Consider the following 16,300-nt stretch of genomic DNA (forward strand, 5'->3'; position numbering starts at 1 on the left):
TATAAGACGAGGACGGAGAGAGAGAGAGAGAGAGAGAGAGAGAGAGAGAGAGAGAGAGAGAGAGAGCATTGCATTGACGTGAGGGGTTGGCTGAATGAGGTCGGAATTCGAAGTCAGTGGGATTAGGTGTTGTAACTTGTATATATATATATATATGTTTTCATTTTCAGTAGTACTTAATTATTTTCTTCGGTCTAACCACCGTCTGTGACTCCGTTTGAGGATTGGTGACTCATCTCCCACGGCTTTCTTAATTACTATATTAAGACTTGGAGAGATAACGTGTATACATATATATTTCCAGTTGAAATTAACCTCACACTCTCACCCTCCCCTCCTCCTCCTCCGCGCTGCAGCGGCTTCCCTTTCCTTGTGGTGGTTGAAACCAGCCACCTACACCCTTACCTCAAGGGTGACGTCATTTATCCCTCGAAAGGAAAAAGAAAGGGAAAAAAACGGCTGTTGTACGCTCGGCTCATCCAGTCTAGGTCTAGGCCTCAATAATAATAAGCCTAATTTCATTAATAATTTTATTATTTCTCCATATGGACGAATGGACCCCCTCTAAGGAGTTCTCTCTCTCTCTCTCTCTCTCTCTCTCTCTCTCTCAAGTCCTAGTCTCCCTCTTACGGATACCCATTACTTGGAAGTTGGAAATTTCACTTTGACAAAGGAAGGCTCACAACTTAGCTATACCAAACTTATACACTTGATGAGATATATATACTTTTATTTATTTTGTTGGTTGAAATTGAAAAGGTGGGTAGCTGGGCGTTGCAAGTCATCTGCGGTACGTATAGCAGTCATGGAAAAACAAGGCCGTCGTCATCACATAAGCTCCAAACTCTTCCACCACTCAGTCTCCGATTGCTCATTTAATGCTTCCGATGATGGTCAACTTGTTGACGCTACCAACAACACTAGTAGCAGCAACCCCTCAATCCCAATCCCAATCCCAATCAAACAACTTTTCAGACAACAAACCAAAGAAATCAAAGAAATGGATTTCTTTTCCGATAATAAGATCATGAATGATGATGCTGATGATGATGAGGAGCCCCGTCTTCAACCCCAACAAGACTGCAACAATAATCCTCCGGCTGTTAATGTAAGATTATGCTTCTTTTTTATTGTTCTTTTCTTTTATATATCATCTTATATATCTATATCTAAACAAAACCCACCTAATTACCATCATCACTACTCACAAATTATTATATATCATCCATGGCCAGACAGGATTGAATCTCCTCACTCTAAATTCCGGAATTTCATCAACATCTGCCGGTGATATTCATCAAAATTCCAATAACAAGGTACTGATTAGTCTTACCACATATTTATTTACATATGGCTGTGTTTTTTTATTATAAATTTCTGGCGCGCGATTCATTTCAGAATTTGATGTTTCTCTCTCATATATGTTTCCTAATTAATTTCCAATTATCTTAATTAATTGTTGGTACTATTAAATCGTAACTTGGTAACTCTTCATCAGCTGATGACTAGTCTTCAAGTTGAGTTAGAGCGGCTACATGAAGAAAATGGCGAGCTCAAAACCATGTTAGACCAAATGACCAAAAGTTACAGCCAGTTGCAAGCTCAGCTACTCATAGCAATGCAGAAACAGGCACAAAACAGACTACGAGAGCCGGTATATTAAGTTCATACTTTTACTTTAATCTTGTCCCCTCCCTAGAGCTATCGCATATACGTGATCAACATGATCCTGTTATATATAAAATTATGAATTGACAGGATTAATATATTAGGGTTTAGGCCTGTTACGGCAAGTGCGTCGGTGTTCTAATGTCCATTACACCATATATATTGGTTTCGTGCTTGAGATCAATATGTATAATACCTATATGAACATGATGTGCACTCCACATTATTCTATTAAAAAGTCAACAACATTGTAAAACCAGTCCAGCATAAATATAAAGAATACGAAGTTAATATTTGATCACAACAGTACGTAAGGCATGGTTTCTTGAACAACAGATTAAGTGTGAGGCAAATGGCATGTTGGCCAGACAATTCATGGATCCACGGCTATCTGCAGCTGCTGCAATAGACCATGTCCGCAATCCATCAGTTGCCTATTCTTCTGGAAAGACACCGGCTGATCATGAAGCCTTCTCATCATTTTCTCCATCAAATTTGAATATAGAGGTGATGTCAACGGAGCGTGACCAATATAAGAGGAGGTTGCAAACTAATATTAATTGTGCGGAAGACGCTCTTGACCGGTCATCCCAGTGTTTGGTGTCCCCTAATTATACCAGTAAAAGTAGCAATCCCAATTTATTAGATGATGATAATGATGAGCCCAAAAGTAGTACTGATCAAGAACAAGTTCCAGTGGCTGATCAGGTTCCTTTTAGGAAGGCAAGGGTTTCCGTACGAGCGAGATCAGAAGCTCCTATGGTATGTACATTGAACCACTTGTACTCAACTAAATATATACATGCATATATGAGAGTTTTGCACATGAACTCAATCATTCTATTGCTAAACTTATGTTACATGCAAATGCTGATTATGTTGCAATATTGTGAATTTCGACCACATTAATGGTATATATTCACAGTCTAGCTATAGCATAGCAAGACAGTTTGACAATGTGTGACTTCAATTGACTTGTGATATGAAACCAGCAACTAATGGTTTCTTAATTTGCAAATGTTTGTGGAAATAAATATATGCAGATTAGTGATGGATGTCAATGGAGGAAATACGGTCAAAAGATGGCAAAGGGTAACCCTTGCCCACGTGCTTACTACCGTTGTACTATGGCCATTGGATGCCCCGTTCGCAAACAGGTGCAAAGATTGGCGGAGGACAAAACCATTCTCATAACCACTTATGAAGGTAATCACAGCCACCCCCTGCCTCCAGCAGCCACAGCCATGGCCAACACCACGTCAGCAGCAGCTGCCATGCTGCTATCAGGTTCAACTACAAGCAAGGAAGCTCTCCAATATCATCATCATCATCTAGCAAATTCTGGCTTCTTCTCTAATTCTCAGCTGCCCTTCTTCGCTTCGTCCATGGCCACATTATCAGCCTCTGCACCATTTCCCACCATCACGCTGGACTTGACTCAGAGCCCCATGCAGCAATTCCACCGAATCCCGCCACCTTCCTCATCCACATTTCCTCTGCCTTTGCATGGTTATCCTATTAATCACCAGCTTATGGGTGGGCTGGGGCATCCCATCCCGGCCCCGATGTATTTCCCTCCTAATTACAAGGCACCCCCATCACCTGCTGGAGTGTCGCTAGGTGGCCAACGTAGTACTAGTACCCATGCTAGTGGCATGGTTGAGACTGTTAGTGCAGCCATTGCTTCTGACCCCAATTTCACTGCAGCCCTAGCTGCGGCCATCTCAACTATTATGGGGGCACCCCGCCCCCACCAGGGTCACCAGGAGAGCATTAATATTAATGATGGAGACATCGCTAATAATAATGCAGCTAGAGGAGTAGTTGCAAGTACCAATAATTCCCCTCCTAGTGCTAATATTGGGGTTCCACCCGGATCATTGCAGCCTGGATCCCCACAGCTTCCTCAGTCCTGCACCACTTTCTCCACCAACTAATCATTTACTCATATGTCCTGTTGGGTCACTAGCTAGCTATGTTTTGTTTTCAATCCATCTTATATTCACGAGTGTGTTATATGCCATGAACTTAATTTCAACTGGCTGTTCGGAGATCGGGTGTTGTTTGTAGCCTTTGCTAGTCTATCTAAAATGCATAGCTCGGTTTTAATAGATACATTAATTGTTCATGTTTGGGAGTCGAGTTGGGCTTAGATATTGTTTCGCACCTGTAGATATAGTTGTGAATTATGCTTATACGCATTGTATTTCTGATCATCAAGTTTGATGAGACAACATCTTCCGTGTACATAAATAAAAGGTTATATATAAAGAATGGGAGGATACAGTATAATGAAATTGTTCATAGCCATGGATATATGGGGCATAGAATGGGGTGCCTAACTGCATTATCGGTGCTCATTGGATAGTGCAGTTAGCCACCCCATCATGTGCCACTATTAATGTTGTTTTCTTGTAGTGTTTAAGCTTGATATATGTATATGTCGTTGATGCGCTAAATTATATATATATCACTAATCCATAACTTAAATTTAGTAAATATTATAGCATGGTGTGATATTGCATATAATTAAGCAGAAAGAAGACTAAAAAGATCAACAAATAGGTTCTTTAACGTACATACAAGAATAATGGGTCTTCTATCCCTCTCAAGTTTCACTAGCTACAAAATCTCCAAGACATCTAAACACTCGTATTCTTTTTTTTTTTTTTTTTTTTTTGTTGAAGGGTTTATTCTTTAGTACTGCTAAGAATCCAGCTCTTTTAAGCACTATACACAAGCCTTTAGTACTCTCTAAAGTTAACACTAAGCCTCTAATTTTTATTTTAATTTTATTTTTATGAGCTAAGAATATTACGTTTGTCATGGTAGTTTGGTCCATATTTCAATTAGGTCTCCATATTTTTGCACTCATGTCAGATCACAAATTTTTCAAAGTATAAAGTTAAGACCCACTATTAGGGCTTATTTTTGGGTTCCACAATAAGAAAGGATATGTAGTTAGATTAAAATGTTTATTAACAGTCTAGAATCAGAATAAAAATAAAATTGGAGCGTAATTGAAGTGTTCACTATTGAAATCACAACCAGTTTGATTACGTACCTCCCTGAAAGGGATCAAAAGAAAGGTGATGCATGATTGAATTGAACTCATAGTAGCATATACAAGAACACACTGAGGGATTTTATTGACCAAGAAAAAGAAAAAGTTCGTTTCTAGCTTTATTATATTATGGGTTGGGCAGGGTCAGGGGCAGGGGCAGGGTTTTTTAAGTCAAGGAGCGCGCTCAAACTCCCAATCCCAACCCAAGTAATAATATAGAAGCCCACGAAAGAAACAACGGAACGGAGAAGTGAGGCCCCGCATTGCATTGCATTGCAGCCAGGAGTGGGCCCCCCACCCCACACAAACTTTAGGATTAATTAACGAGAGGGAGAAGAAGGGGGTGGGAGTGGGGCCAGCAAATTTCAAATTTCAAAACCCAAGCCAAGCCACCATAGTCGACCGTTGAGATAGTGTGAGGTAAACAAAATAACAAGAAGAAGAAGATTGGGATTAGAAAGAAAGAGAAAGTCAGTCAGTGTTTTTGTTTGGAGAAGAAGAGCAATCACAATTTGCAAATTAGCTAGTGTCGTTGTTTGTTGGTAAGACAAATGAATAGGAGACGCCATGGCTGGCAACGCCCTTTCCACCCTTTGCAGGTATTTTCTTTCTGTTTTTATTTTTCTGGTTTCGTTTGGTTGCAGACAAAGACCTCTATTAGTCTATCTAAAACAAAATGCATTTGAATGCAATGCAGATTGTGGGAATTGCAGTTTACAGTTTTCTTGTGCTGTCCTTCTATACATTCTTTGGACTTTTCCTCGGAAACAGAATAGCCGAAATTACAGTCACCACAATCTTTTCCTTTGTGGTACTTTATACTACTCTCTACTCTTCTCTTATATACATACCTTGCTCAAGTTTATATCAATATCAGCTTAAGCTCAAGTTGACATCTGAATTCTCATATTGAAATTAAATTATGAATTTCAGGCTGTTTCAGTCATGTTCCTGTTCATAAGGTGCACAGCCACTGACCCAACTGACAAAACCAGCCTTAGGAAGAAGAAACCTAAAGCTGGCAAAGGCTATCCAAAGCTCAATTACGGGTTCGTTTTGGGGCAGATTATAGTGAGGTTCTTTAGAAGAATGGAGAGAAAGATCCTCAGGACTTTCATAAGGAGGAGGTATCTCGATCCATGGAATACCGCCGCTCAGTTGGATCCATTGCTCCCATTTCCCTTTGTCCTCATGAAAGAAGATGCGGTCTCTCCCGATTTAAGGGAAGACGACATCTCCTTCTGCGCACTCTGCGATTTTGAGGTGAAGTTACATGCTTATCTCACTCTCACATCAGTACACGAGCATCACATTGATTTCGTATTTCTATGATATAATTCTATTTTCAGGTGAAAAAACACAGCAAACACTGCAGGACCTGCAACCGTTGTGTTGATGGCTTTGATCACCACTGCAGGGTGAGAAATCCTATCCTTGTTTGCTTCGTATTCATTTTGAGAACACATTCAAATTCAATTGTTTTTCTTTTCCAGTGGTTAAACAACTGCGTTGGGAAAAAGAATTACACTACATTTATTCTCCTCATGATTTTCGTTCTGTTATTGGTAAGTTCCATGTTTTGTCGCTTTGGCTTCTTTGAAAATTAAAACTCAGTCAACAAGTTGAGATTTCAATCTGTTTGCTTCACGTCTTGTTCACCAAGTCCATGATAAACAAAATTACTGCTTCTGCTGACACAGCTAATCATAGAAGGAGCAACTGCAATTGCAATATTCGTCAGGTGCTTCGTAGATAAAAATGGAATAGAGCGGGAGCTGAAGAGGAAACTCTACGTAGACTTCCCAAGAGGTGTTCTTGCAACGATATCGGTAGTTAGTTAACGTTGTCTCAACTTTCCATTGCAGCAATCTTCACTCATATACTCATTTAAACTCCATCAAAATCTTGCAGGTCTTGCTAACTTTAATGATAGCTTATGGTTCAGCAGCAATGGGACAGCTTTTTTTCTTTCATGTGGTTCTAATACGGAAGGTACTTCGCAATTCTAATCTGCCAATAACCCAACACTCCTTTTCGTTTGTCAATTGCCAGTTTCACAGTAGCATTGTAGGGTAGTATCTCATGAGGCGAAATTGGTAAAACCTGCTCCACCTTCTCACTAAAATGTTGTGCACAATATATTCCTGCTGCAGGGAATGAGAACATATGACTATATCCTGGCAATGAAAGAGGAGAGCCAATCTATAGAAATGGATCCATTTGATGATTCAGATTTCTCCTCAGACTTGAGTAGTGATTTTGATTCACCTGAAAAGCCATCATTCATATCACGGTTTATATGCAGAGGACGAGGGGTAACTCAGGTACAGTCACATATCTTATACAGGCATACAGCCTTCCATAATTATGTTTCTTCAGATTTGGGAAGGCACACAAGTCCATCTGCCTAACTTATTGTATAAATTGACATTCTAAGTTTCAGAACACCAGAAGGCTGTCCATAAGAATTGACGGAGATCCTCAGCCGTCCACCTCAACCGTGAAACAAGGCTTCCGTGTCAGCATTGACCCGTGGAGACTGATAAAGTTGAGCAAGGAGAAAGCACTGATAGCAGCAGAGAAGGCCAGAGAAAGGATTGTGAAACAGAAGCCTCCTACAGAAGAGGATTCACTGAAACCACTACCATTGGAGACAAAATGTGGACCACTCACGGATAAAAATACGGCCACAGCAGGATCAGGCTTAACACCTCTTATATCCAAAGGGTGGATGCCAGGGTCACCCGGAAGGTTTCCAAGCCCAAGAAGGCGGTTTTCTGGTTCACCAACTATGTTCTCTGGCATTGTACCATCGCCAAAGCAAAAGTACAGAAACAATTTTGACTTGAAATTGACAGAGGTGTCCAGAGAGCTGGAGACCTACATCTCAAGGCAGGTTCTATGTTCTGTTATAAAGAAGGACGGTACTGAGGCATCCCCAAGATAGGGGAGGGGTGTTAAAACAAAAATCTAGATTCTCAGCCTTTGAGAAGAATCATTCATCGCCTGTGTGCTCTTGATATCATGTGTGGATTTCTTTTTCGGAGACTAACGTATACATGCATTGTTAAAATTATTACCCACCCATTGAATGTAACTTTTGTTTTTGTTTTATGGTAATGCCCATTCAATGTAATTTTTCCATGGAAATGCAAGCTGATGGTATACATATATTGCCCTGCATCAAACTGAAATTTCCTAGAATTTGGCTTCATCACCAAGCTCTTGTGAGCTTTTTTCTGGAGTAACTCTGTCAGCAGTGTTATTTATTTTATGTTTAACATTTGTATCTGTGTGTTCAAGAAGAATAGATCCTGAAGTATAATAAAATCACCATTGCTGGAATGTTGCTTCAATGAAGTTGAAGAAATTTGCCACTAATATGATGTTAGTTCTCTGATCATTTGGATGGTAATGAATGCGACAACATCACATTTGCGGATGAGATGCACCCTTGACCCAGCAACATGAGAAGTGCTTTTTGTGTGTGTGTGTGTGTTAATTTCTTTCCATTGTATAACTTGAAAAGCAAGAGGGAAAAAAGTATGTTTTGAAATTACAAAATCTTTCTATTTCCAATTTATGACAAAATCACTCAATTATTTGTTACTGCACACAAACTTACAAGATATACTCATTCTCTTAGTACCATCCCGCAAGGTACAAACCACAAATTGGCAACTCCACTCAACTTCTTATGTCGCGCAATTATATCCTCCAGCTATGTAATTGGCTGTTGCACTGAGAAATGGCAAGAATCGATTTTTTCAACATTCACAGAAGGCAACTTCCATGAATCTACCAAGACAGATCCTGAACACCTTTGTTTTGATTACTTGAAATCCATATGTGATCAGATAGACAGTAACAATCCAAGTAATGCTCTGGGGAGATTCTCTCCTTGAGAGGCTCACAAGTTTCTGGAGAAACTAAGTCAGAATATCCTTGAATAGAAGAGCATTTCCATGGAGACTTTGAGGTCACATTAAGGGTAATATTGGATAAGCAAATGTCCAGAAAAGTGTCACCTTCTAAACCCTCTAGGAGACCTGCAGTTTTGATATTCTTTCCTACGACATCTTTAAAAGTAATTTGTTCTATAATAGGGAGGGCATTTGGGTCATAAAACTCATCTGGGTGCTCCCCGTAGTGACTGGTGAACCTTATAGCTATATCTATACCATCCAAGGTCACATTCGATACATAGATATTTTTCACATAGCCACCCCTTCCTGGGGAGGTCTTTATTCTGATACCTGTCTTAGAATTGAAAAAATGGAGGTTTTCCGCATGAACTTCTGACACACCTCCAGACATCTCACTTCCAATTGCAATTCCTGCGCTTGTTTCAGTTTTCCCAGTAATCCTACGAATGATAATGTTTCTACTGGGACGACCATATGAAATACCATACTCATCCCATCCACTTTTTATCGCTATCAGATCATCACCAGTGCTAATATAACAATCTTCAATGCAGACATGATCAGAAGAGTCTGGATGCATCAAAATGGACGGGTAAGAACAAAATTTTTTGCTTATAGTTTACAACTACTAAATGAAGCTAAAACATAGTTTAAAATTGACGTAGTTGGTCAGGAGTGAAAGTGTATTATGTGCTTATTTGACACTAAAGTGGGAGAATGAGGAATCCACAACAATGAAAGATATGACAGTATTCACATTTAAGGGTAAGGATTAACATTTGATCCACGCATGCAAAACTATTAGTGTCTTGCTCTATAAGCGTTTACAAACAACCATGAGTGGATTTTGGGACCCTTCAGGTTTAGACAGAGTTATATGACAAGACCAACCATGAGTAATTCGTATATGTAAATGAAACAAGAAAAAGAAATGTTATCTTCACATAGGAAGTGAGATTTTGGTGATTCACCTGGATCAATCCCATCCGTGTTTGGTGACTTTGGAGGAGCAATGATTGTCACATTCTGGACAGTTACATGGCTGTTCATCCAGAAAAACAGTCTCAACTCTCCCTCTAATTCATAAAAGCTTCCCTTTTTCCTTATTTTTAGTATGATACTGAAAACACTTGAAATCTACCAAACAAGGAAGAAAAATGTTATTCAATCCTTGTGGCTAAAACTAACCTGCAATATACAGGGTGAATGGTCCAAAATGGTGAATTTAGGAAGGTCAAGTTTGAGATCACAATCCCAGTTGAGTTCATCAATTCCACCAAATGGGGCCTTGTGTAATTCAGGGTTTTATTATGGAACCAATTCCACCAGATGCTGCCTTGGCCATCGATAGTCCCATTATCACCTGCATGAGGAGAACAGCAACATCAATAAATCAAGCAAAATGCACATGTGAGATGATTCCTCATCTTATATTACCAACCTGTTATGATAACATCCGTCAAATTGCGTCCATAAATGAGACTTCGATGTCTTCCACCTGTCAACTCCCTTCCTCGACCATATGATGGTAAAGGGTCAACAACTGGCCAGTCATCAGAGTTCTGGAACATTCCAGAAGAAGTTACTGAGTATTATGAGCTAAATATTAGTCCTGTGCCCACATGGTCACAACAGATAGCACTACCTTATTGAACTCGGATCTCAACTCTTATCCGGAGATTGAAAATAGTTACCCTTTGGGACTAGCAGTAATGCTTACATTTCAGACAAGATCTCTCTGGTAAGGACAATACTCTATCTGTGGGATTGTGAATTAGGTTCTTACAGTACATTGTATTAAGGAGCCTATTTTAGATTAATTGTGGAAAAAACGAATCAAAAGAGGGCCAAATTTGAGGACAAATGTATCCAAAGAGGGCAGATTGCAATTAATCAACCAAAGTCTTTATTGCATCTTTTAACTTTTGGAAAGAGGGTGAAAGATTACCGTTGATCCAAGAATTTCTGCATCTTTATCCAACCACAAGGTTAGATGGCTGATGAGATGGAAGCTTCCTGTCAACCACCGGCCAGCTGGGACAAAAAGCTTGGCCCCACCCTTGTCTGTGAAGGAATTGAGATAGAAGATGGCATTCTGAAAGGCTTTTGTGTTGAGAGTGACCCCATCTCCAACAGCGCCAAATTCAGTGATAGTGACACTGTGAGGTCGAATTTCTCCTGAGTTGGCCTGTTTGCTGCAATGTGGACTGCCCTTGACAGCCCATGGAGCACCACTGAACAATGCAAGTAGGAGAAACACATCCACCAGCTGAAACATGTATTTATTTTGGACATAGATTAGTGTCAAAGCTGGTCAACTATGGGATCTGAGTGCTCAGCCTTGGTAGGCCTTTTGAGATGCAGATGCAGTTATTGGTTTTAGTCAAGGTATGTTGATCTAGCAGCGCAAAAGGCCAAGGAAAAAAATAGTAAGGCAGATGTACAACAATTTGAGATGGAAAGAGCCTGATTTTTGCATTTTAGGACACCAAGTTGTAAATTTCAAGTTTCTACATTACAGAGAGACCATCTATGCGAAATTAGATCTTTGTTAGTATTTAATTGAGCCAGAAACCAGATGAATCAAGTCTCTATCTGATACATGCCTACTAATTAATCCAAGAACATCATGTCTGTTTCAAACTCTAAACAAAAGTAGCAACCATTTTGAGAAAGAAAAAAAGGAAGGGGAAATTTTATATAACCAGAAGAGGGGAGAAAGCAAATGATCAGTAAAAGTAACTCACAGTAGAAGATCTCCTCATATGATTGAGATCTGCTTTTGCCGTTACAGCCCAAGCAGCTTGAGAAAGCCTGTGTCCGCCTCAGTTCAATCTCCTTCGTTGTGATGAAACAAGCAACAAGCGAAGGCAGAGAGACGAAAAGGAGAAAGCTTGGAGGGTTGGTTAAAAATGAAATGAAAGATCAAACTGAGAAGATCACGGGCAATAGGTAAAATAGCCAAACTAAGCTAAACAGGCAAAGCAAGTGTGTGAGAGAGTGAGTAGATGGGTCAGGGAGAAAGCCACCACCACCCACATAAAATCATTGAAAGTGACCGTTGCTGCCCGCCAAAAATTAAGCAGTAGGTCCCCTATGCTTTTGTTGACTTGAGCTTCTCCAATACGTCACTTTCTCCTTCTCTGTGTCGAAGACTCAAAGCAGAGCAGTAGCAAGTTTTGATGAAAACTGGAGGCTACCCAGAAAAGAAAAGGAGGCTGGGGTGTTGTGCTTCTGATTCTTAGTATATTTTTGGGAGCACCCACGCCCACTGTGTCACTGACACTGGCTTTTTCCTGATTCCTGCTGAACAAGAGGGAAGAGAGAGAGAGAGAGAGAGAGAGAGTTTCAGAAACTCATCATCAAGAATAAAGCTTAATTTGCACCATTGATCTTGGCATGGTGATAGATGGGGTCTCTGTCATGCTCATGCACATCTCAATTCATGTGACAAACTAGAGGATCATTGAATTTACCAGTCAAAGACTGAGAAATTAAATTCCACTTGTTTGCTCATGAATGATTTTCTCTTTTGAAAAGTCTCTCTTTTTCTGTTGTTGTTGTTGTTTCTTGTAGTTTTTGTCTGTACTTGTAGCAAGTAGTAAACAATATAAACACAGTTCATAGCTTTTTTGGGGAGTTTAAACTTTAATTAGAGTTTCATACCTGCAACGTGCGACATCGGATACGAACAAAAGTCAGGCTACAAGCCCAGGGATTGGGGTATTAGGCTGGTGGTGGATGCCTGCTGGACCTGGACCACCGCATGCTGCTGCCTACTGGGTTTTTTGTTTTCGATTTTGATTTTGATTTTGATTTTTTTCAGGGCAACAAATACTAGTTACAAATAAAGATTACAAGTTACAAGGCCAAACAACGTGACTTGTTTGGCGGATTAACCAAGCAAAACCAACTGACAAACACACACTCTCCTTTTGCTTGCCACTTTGCCATTGCTCACGCTCCTCATACTCTCTTGTCTAATCCTCATTTCCATTTTCACTTCCTTTATTTAAAACTTGTGCTTCCTGCAATTGGACCCAATTGGGATTTTGACCTGGAATTTATTATCTTTTTGTTCATGGTTTGAAAATTAATTTTTTGTAAACATTTATTTAACTCACAATAAAATAGTAGTTCAATGGTTTATATGATTAGTCTAGCCAAAAAAAATAGGTTTATATGATTAGTGAATCGGTGAAAGAAATTAAGTCAAAATTAGGGGCGGGTACAACTTGGTTTGGCCGACTAAATTGTAGTCAAACTTTCGATTCAGATTGGTTCCGGTGAACTTGGGTGATTTTAATAGAGCCAAATCACACCCTTTTTGGTCCATTCGTCAGATACTCCATGTTTTGCTCGGAGTGTAGAGGCAGGGGTTTGCTCGGAGAGGTGAGATTTGCTCAGATATGGAGTGAAAGACACTCTATTTTGAGGAGTGAGATCAGTTCTTAGATCTACGATAACGATGAAAGAGTTGAGATATAGATGAGAGACATGAGAGAGAAGGTGAGGCATGCCATATGCACTATGTTTAGGAGAAAAATATGATTGTATATACTACTGTAATGTTTTTTTTTAAAAATGGGTAGGGACTGGTCCTGTTCGGTTTGCTCAATCCTAGGAGAATTGAAATCGTACCCAAACCGGTTCAAGCTGGTTTGGTTTTTGAGTATAAACATAGACAAAAGTTAAAATAAAAACCGAACCAAACCATCCACTTTGGTCAATTTTACTAGTTCACTCTTTTTATTTTATTGTCCACTCCTAGCAAAATCAGAAACAAAACAAGCTAACAAGACAGCAATCACATTTTCACTGTCTGCAGTGTCATATCATTTATGTTTTCCAACTCTTAAATCATAACAAAAGGTTTAATAGATAATTTTTCATCTATTTCATTCAATGAATTTTCCAGTTATTATGTATATGACATTCTGTCACTTGAGGAGGTTGTTATTATTATTATTATTATACATTAAATATTATATGTTAAGGTATCAGACAAGCATGCCAAATTGAATTATTCTTAATCCTTCCTAACAAGGTAAAGTAAGTGTTTAGATGAAGCAACATAATTAGACTTGTGTATTATGTTTATATGTAAATTACATGTTGCAGTAGTAGAAATTCATAGAAATTTAAGCCATAAACTAAGACTTGAGAGAAAAGAATTGTCCAAAAAAAGGGGGACAAGGTCCAAGGCCCGGACAAGAGAGAGAGGGAGAGAGGGAGAGAGGGAAGTGTGGTCGTAATCTGTAGCATTCTGAAAAAGGGTAAGCAGGTACTAAGGTTTCCAAAGTATTGAGGTATCCTATGCCCACATTAGCCCAAGCAAAACACAACCAGTGAACAAATATGGTGGTTGTAAACTTTAAAGCATGATATCAATGTCTGTCATTTGACTCCCACCGCATGAATGCTAGCTCAGCTCACCTACTCTTTTCATGATTTACCATCTCTTTCTCCTTAACTTACGTTGTTCAAATCTTTCCACTGATTTCGACTTGCATAATTGCAACACTTTCTTCCCTCTTTAAAAAAAAAAAAAACATTAATAAATGGCAATCAATTCATAATTGAACTTGTTGCGTACAAGGGTGCTGGAAGCAGGCAAAGCAAGGAAATTTGTCATTAACGTGAACCTTAGCAATGGCAATGCATAATGCCATTTTGTTATGAAAATGTCATCTTTTGTAACATTTCTTTCTCATATAAGAAAACTTATGTGGAGGCCATTCTTATCACGTAGTAGTATCAAGTGATACGCACAATCAAAATGTCATTGGATTCGAACCTAAGACCTCTTGTCTACAAGTTAAAGTCTTTTTCCATTGAACAGGCACATCATCCACACTCACAAGACTGCAATAAGGCTAAAAACCAAGGATTAAAATATCTTTACCTTTCCTTTTTGAACTAATAACAACACTATGAGCTGAGATGCGGTATTTGTAGCCTTTGGATTTTCTTTCCGAAGATGTGGATGGTTTAGATTTAAAACTAAGGAGAGACATCGACAATATTTAGAGGATTCTGGGCCCGCTAGCGCTAATTTGGTGCCTTTTGTTGGTCTCCAATATCTCACAGTCTGTAGGCCCAACGCCTGGCGCTTTCCATTGGGGCATTGAATTGAGGCTTATGGCACCCTCGGTATAGAATTTCGCTTCTTTTTCTTTTCCGTTTTGGTAAAGACGTTGAGCAGGCTGGTTGAGGAGGTCTTTCATCAAGCAGTCAGTGTGCGTAAACATGCCACCCAGAAACAAAGACTCTAAAGGGCGCATCATCCACGCTTCCAAGTCTCAAGACCAAGAGTACGTGGGTCCTTCCTTTGGGTTGGGTGTCTGGCACTTTCGCGTTCCAATTATTTTAACGACAAATAGGTTGTTAACTTACTTAATCTCTGTTTGTTTACAATGCAGTTGCTATGAAGGGGAACGTCTCGATCGTCTGCTCCAATCAATTCAGAGGTTACGTTATGTTATGAACTTTGACTGATACAATATTATCCATTAAAATATCTAAAATATTAACTTGAATGCTGTTTTTGTTTTTCACAGAAAGATAGAGTCAGCAAGACTTATGATGGATGATAGCATGTGTTTACCCGAAAAGATGTGGTTCAAGGTTTGTATAATTGGATTCAGATCATCATATCATATATGTATGCTTGCTTACGTGTTCGTGTTTGATCATTCATAATAAACTGATAACTTTTTTTTTTTCTGTATATTTTTGTAGCAACAATTTGCAATAGGGGTGAATGAAGTCACTCGTGTCCTTGAACGCATGCCACCAGTGACACCGCCATTGACGCCATTGGCCCCAGGCTTAGCTTCTAATCGTACTAAAGCACCATACATTGGGCTTCAGGCTGTTCTGATAGCTTCTGATTGCAATCCACGATGGCTGTCAAAGCATCTGCCAAGCTTGGCCCTGTCAAGGAAGGTCCCCTTGATCTTTCTCAAAGATAACAAGGGAGCTTCTTTAAGATTGGGTCAACTTGTTCAACTTAAAACTGCCATTGCCATTGGAGTTAAGGTAAACTATAGTCTACACATATGCCTCTCTCTGTCACCTCAAACCTCTCTTACTTAGATTTCTTTTATTTTGTGCTCCAACTCAAAGCATTTCCTATGAAACATTCTAAATTGTCTGCAGGCCAAAGGAAATGCCATTAATCAACTTATTGACGAAATTCTCCGCGGCAATACAATTCGACTTGGAATTGAATGCCTCAACTCGACTCCAGTGCTTACAACGGCACATGGGCAAGTCCAGAGATGAGGCTCCTTTCCTTTGTAGATGTTGAAGAAAGCAGTCTTTCTTTGGTCATGTTTCAGTGGCTTGTCCAAATAATCATATGAATGACTGACTGTGTAGTTAACTTGTTACATATTACTGGCCATTTCTTGAATTACTTCATGTCTGGAGGAATCTTCAATTTCATAGCTCTACAAGGTTGTTTCACACTTAAACATTTGTGCGGCAAGTGGCAACCAAAAGGCTAGGAGAACATCTTAATGCAGTACATTACTTGAAAACCAGATTGAAATCGCATTGCCGTTATTTCCGTGGGGTCCAAATCCAGTACAATCAAGATCCTTCCCTAATTTCGTCAGCTTTAAGCTAATCAAGCCAA

General features: G+C 39.4%; 4 protein-coding genes across 8 annotated transcripts; 3 read left to right on the top strand and 1 right to left on the bottom strand.

The window, feature by feature from the left end:
• The first annotated feature begins 171 nt into the window (after nucleotides 1-171).
• Nucleotides 172-3,968, top strand: WRKY47 (WRKY family transcription factor). 2 transcript variants are annotated; one of them, XM_021957003.2, is made up of 5 exons: nucleotides 172-1,108; nucleotides 1,236-1,316; nucleotides 1,499-1,654; nucleotides 2,005-2,430; nucleotides 2,712-3,968. In XM_021957003.2, exons 1-5 carry the CDS (start codon nucleotides 713-715, stop codon nucleotides 3,603-3,605), a joined length of 1,953 nt encoding a protein of 650 aa, XP_021812695.2. In that variant the 5' UTR covers nucleotides 172-712; the 3' UTR covers nucleotides 3,606-3,968. The 2 variants fall into 2 exon arrangements, with proteins under 2 accessions (XP_021812695.2, XP_021812696.1); XM_021957004.2 differs by having other exon boundaries at nucleotides 988-1,108; nucleotides 1,240-1,316.
• Nucleotides 3,969-5,084: 1,116 nt separating this feature from the next.
• On the top strand, nucleotides 5,085-7,973 carry LOC110755744 (DHHC-type zinc finger family protein). Of its 3 annotated transcripts, none has more exons than XM_021957005.2 (9): nucleotides 5,086-5,331; nucleotides 5,430-5,543; nucleotides 5,666-5,995; nucleotides 6,082-6,150; nucleotides 6,226-6,297; nucleotides 6,433-6,561; nucleotides 6,644-6,724; nucleotides 6,886-7,056; nucleotides 7,170-7,973. In XM_021957005.2, exons 1-9 carry the CDS (start codon nucleotides 5,284-5,286, stop codon nucleotides 7,677-7,679), a joined length of 1,524 nt encoding a protein of 507 aa, XP_021812697.1. In that variant the 5' UTR covers nucleotides 5,086-5,283; the 3' UTR covers nucleotides 7,680-7,973. The 3 variants fall into 3 exon arrangements, with proteins under 3 accessions (XP_088105989.1, XP_021812697.1, XP_021812698.1); XM_021957006.2 differs by having other exon boundaries at nucleotides 5,088-5,331; nucleotides 7,176-7,973; XM_088249863.1 differs by lacking the exon at nucleotides 6,226-6,297 and having other exon boundaries at nucleotides 5,085-5,331.
• A 305-nt stretch (nucleotides 7,974-8,278) lies between these two features.
• LOC110755745 (Pectin lyase-like superfamily protein) lies at nucleotides 8,279-12,584 on the bottom strand. 2 transcript variants are annotated; one of them, XM_021957008.2, is made up of 7 exons: nucleotides 12,325-12,584; nucleotides 11,406-11,964; nucleotides 10,607-10,927; nucleotides 10,100-10,220; nucleotides 9,847-10,021; nucleotides 9,630-9,700; nucleotides 8,279-9,228 (listed from the first exon to the last, which is right to left on the bottom strand). In XM_021957008.2, exons 2-7 carry the CDS (start codon nucleotides 11,421-11,423, stop codon nucleotides 8,531-8,533), a joined length of 1,404 nt encoding a protein of 467 aa, XP_021812700.1. In that variant the 5' UTR covers nucleotides 11,424-11,964; nucleotides 12,325-12,584; the 3' UTR covers nucleotides 8,279-8,530. The 2 variants fall into 2 exon arrangements, with proteins under 2 accessions (XP_021812700.1, XP_021812699.1); XM_021957007.2 differs by lacking the exon at nucleotides 12,325-12,584 and having other exon boundaries at nucleotides 11,406-12,203.
• A 2,149-nt stretch (nucleotides 12,585-14,733) lies between these two features.
• On the top strand, nucleotides 14,734-16,083 carry LOC110755746 (Ribosomal protein L7Ae/L30e/S12e/Gadd45 family protein). Its single transcript, XM_021957009.2, has 5 exons — nucleotides 14,734-14,972; nucleotides 15,081-15,128; nucleotides 15,219-15,285; nucleotides 15,400-15,699; nucleotides 15,820-16,083. The coding sequence occupies exons 1-5, from the start codon at nucleotides 14,908-14,910 to the stop codon at nucleotides 15,943-15,945; spliced, it is 606 nt and encodes a 201-aa protein (XP_021812701.1). The 5' UTR covers nucleotides 14,734-14,907; the 3' UTR covers nucleotides 15,946-16,083.
• Nucleotides 16,084-16,300: the final 217 nt, after the last annotated feature.

The sequence above is a fragment of the Prunus avium genome, chromosome 3 (assembly GCF_965620075.1).
Source record: "Prunus avium chromosome 3, drPruAviu1.hap1.1, whole genome shotgun sequence".
In the NCBI taxonomy this organism is placed as follows: Eukaryota; Viridiplantae; Streptophyta; class Magnoliopsida; order Rosales; family Rosaceae; genus Prunus; species Prunus avium.

Coding starts and splice junctions, on each gene's coding strand:
- WRKY47 (XM_021957003.2), top strand. CDS start 713: ATGAGATATATATACTTTTATTTATTTTGTTGGTTGAAATTGAAAAGG. Junction 1,109..1,235: donor ATAATCCTCCGGCTGTTAAT/GTAAGATTATGC, acceptor ATCCATGGCCAG/ACAGGATTGAATCTCCTCAC. Junction 2,431..2,711: donor CGAGATCAGAAGCTCCTATG/GTATGTACATTG, acceptor AAATATATGCAG/ATTAGTGATGGATGTCAATG.
- LOC110755744 (XM_021957005.2), top strand. CDS start 5,284: ATGAATAGGAGACGCCATGGCTGGCAACGCCCTTTCCACCCTTTGCAG. Junction 6,298..6,432: donor TGATTTTCGTTCTGTTATTG/GTAAGTTCCATG, acceptor CTGCTGACACAG/CTAATCATAGAAGGAGCAAC. Junction 6,562..6,643: donor GTGTTCTTGCAACGATATCG/GTAGTTAGTTAA, acceptor AAAATCTTGCAG/GTCTTGCTAACTTTAATGAT.
- LOC110755745 (XM_021957008.2), bottom strand. Junction 10,022..10,099: donor GACGGATGTTATCATAACAG/GTTGGTAATATA, acceptor CTCCTCATGCAG/GTGATAATGGGACTATCGAT. Junction 9,229..9,629: donor CACGGATGGGATTGATCCAG/GTGAATCACCAA, acceptor TGATGCATCCAG/ACTCTTCTGATCATGTCTGC.
- LOC110755746 (XM_021957009.2), top strand. CDS start 14,908: ATGCCACCCAGAAACAAAGACTCTAAAGGGCGCATCATCCACGCTTCC. Junction 15,129..15,218: donor CTGCTCCAATCAATTCAGAG/GTTACGTTATGT, acceptor TGTTTTTCACAG/AAAGATAGAGTCAGCAAGAC. Junction 15,700..15,819: donor CCATTGCCATTGGAGTTAAG/GTAAACTATAGT, acceptor AATTGTCTGCAG/GCCAAAGGAAATGCCATTAA.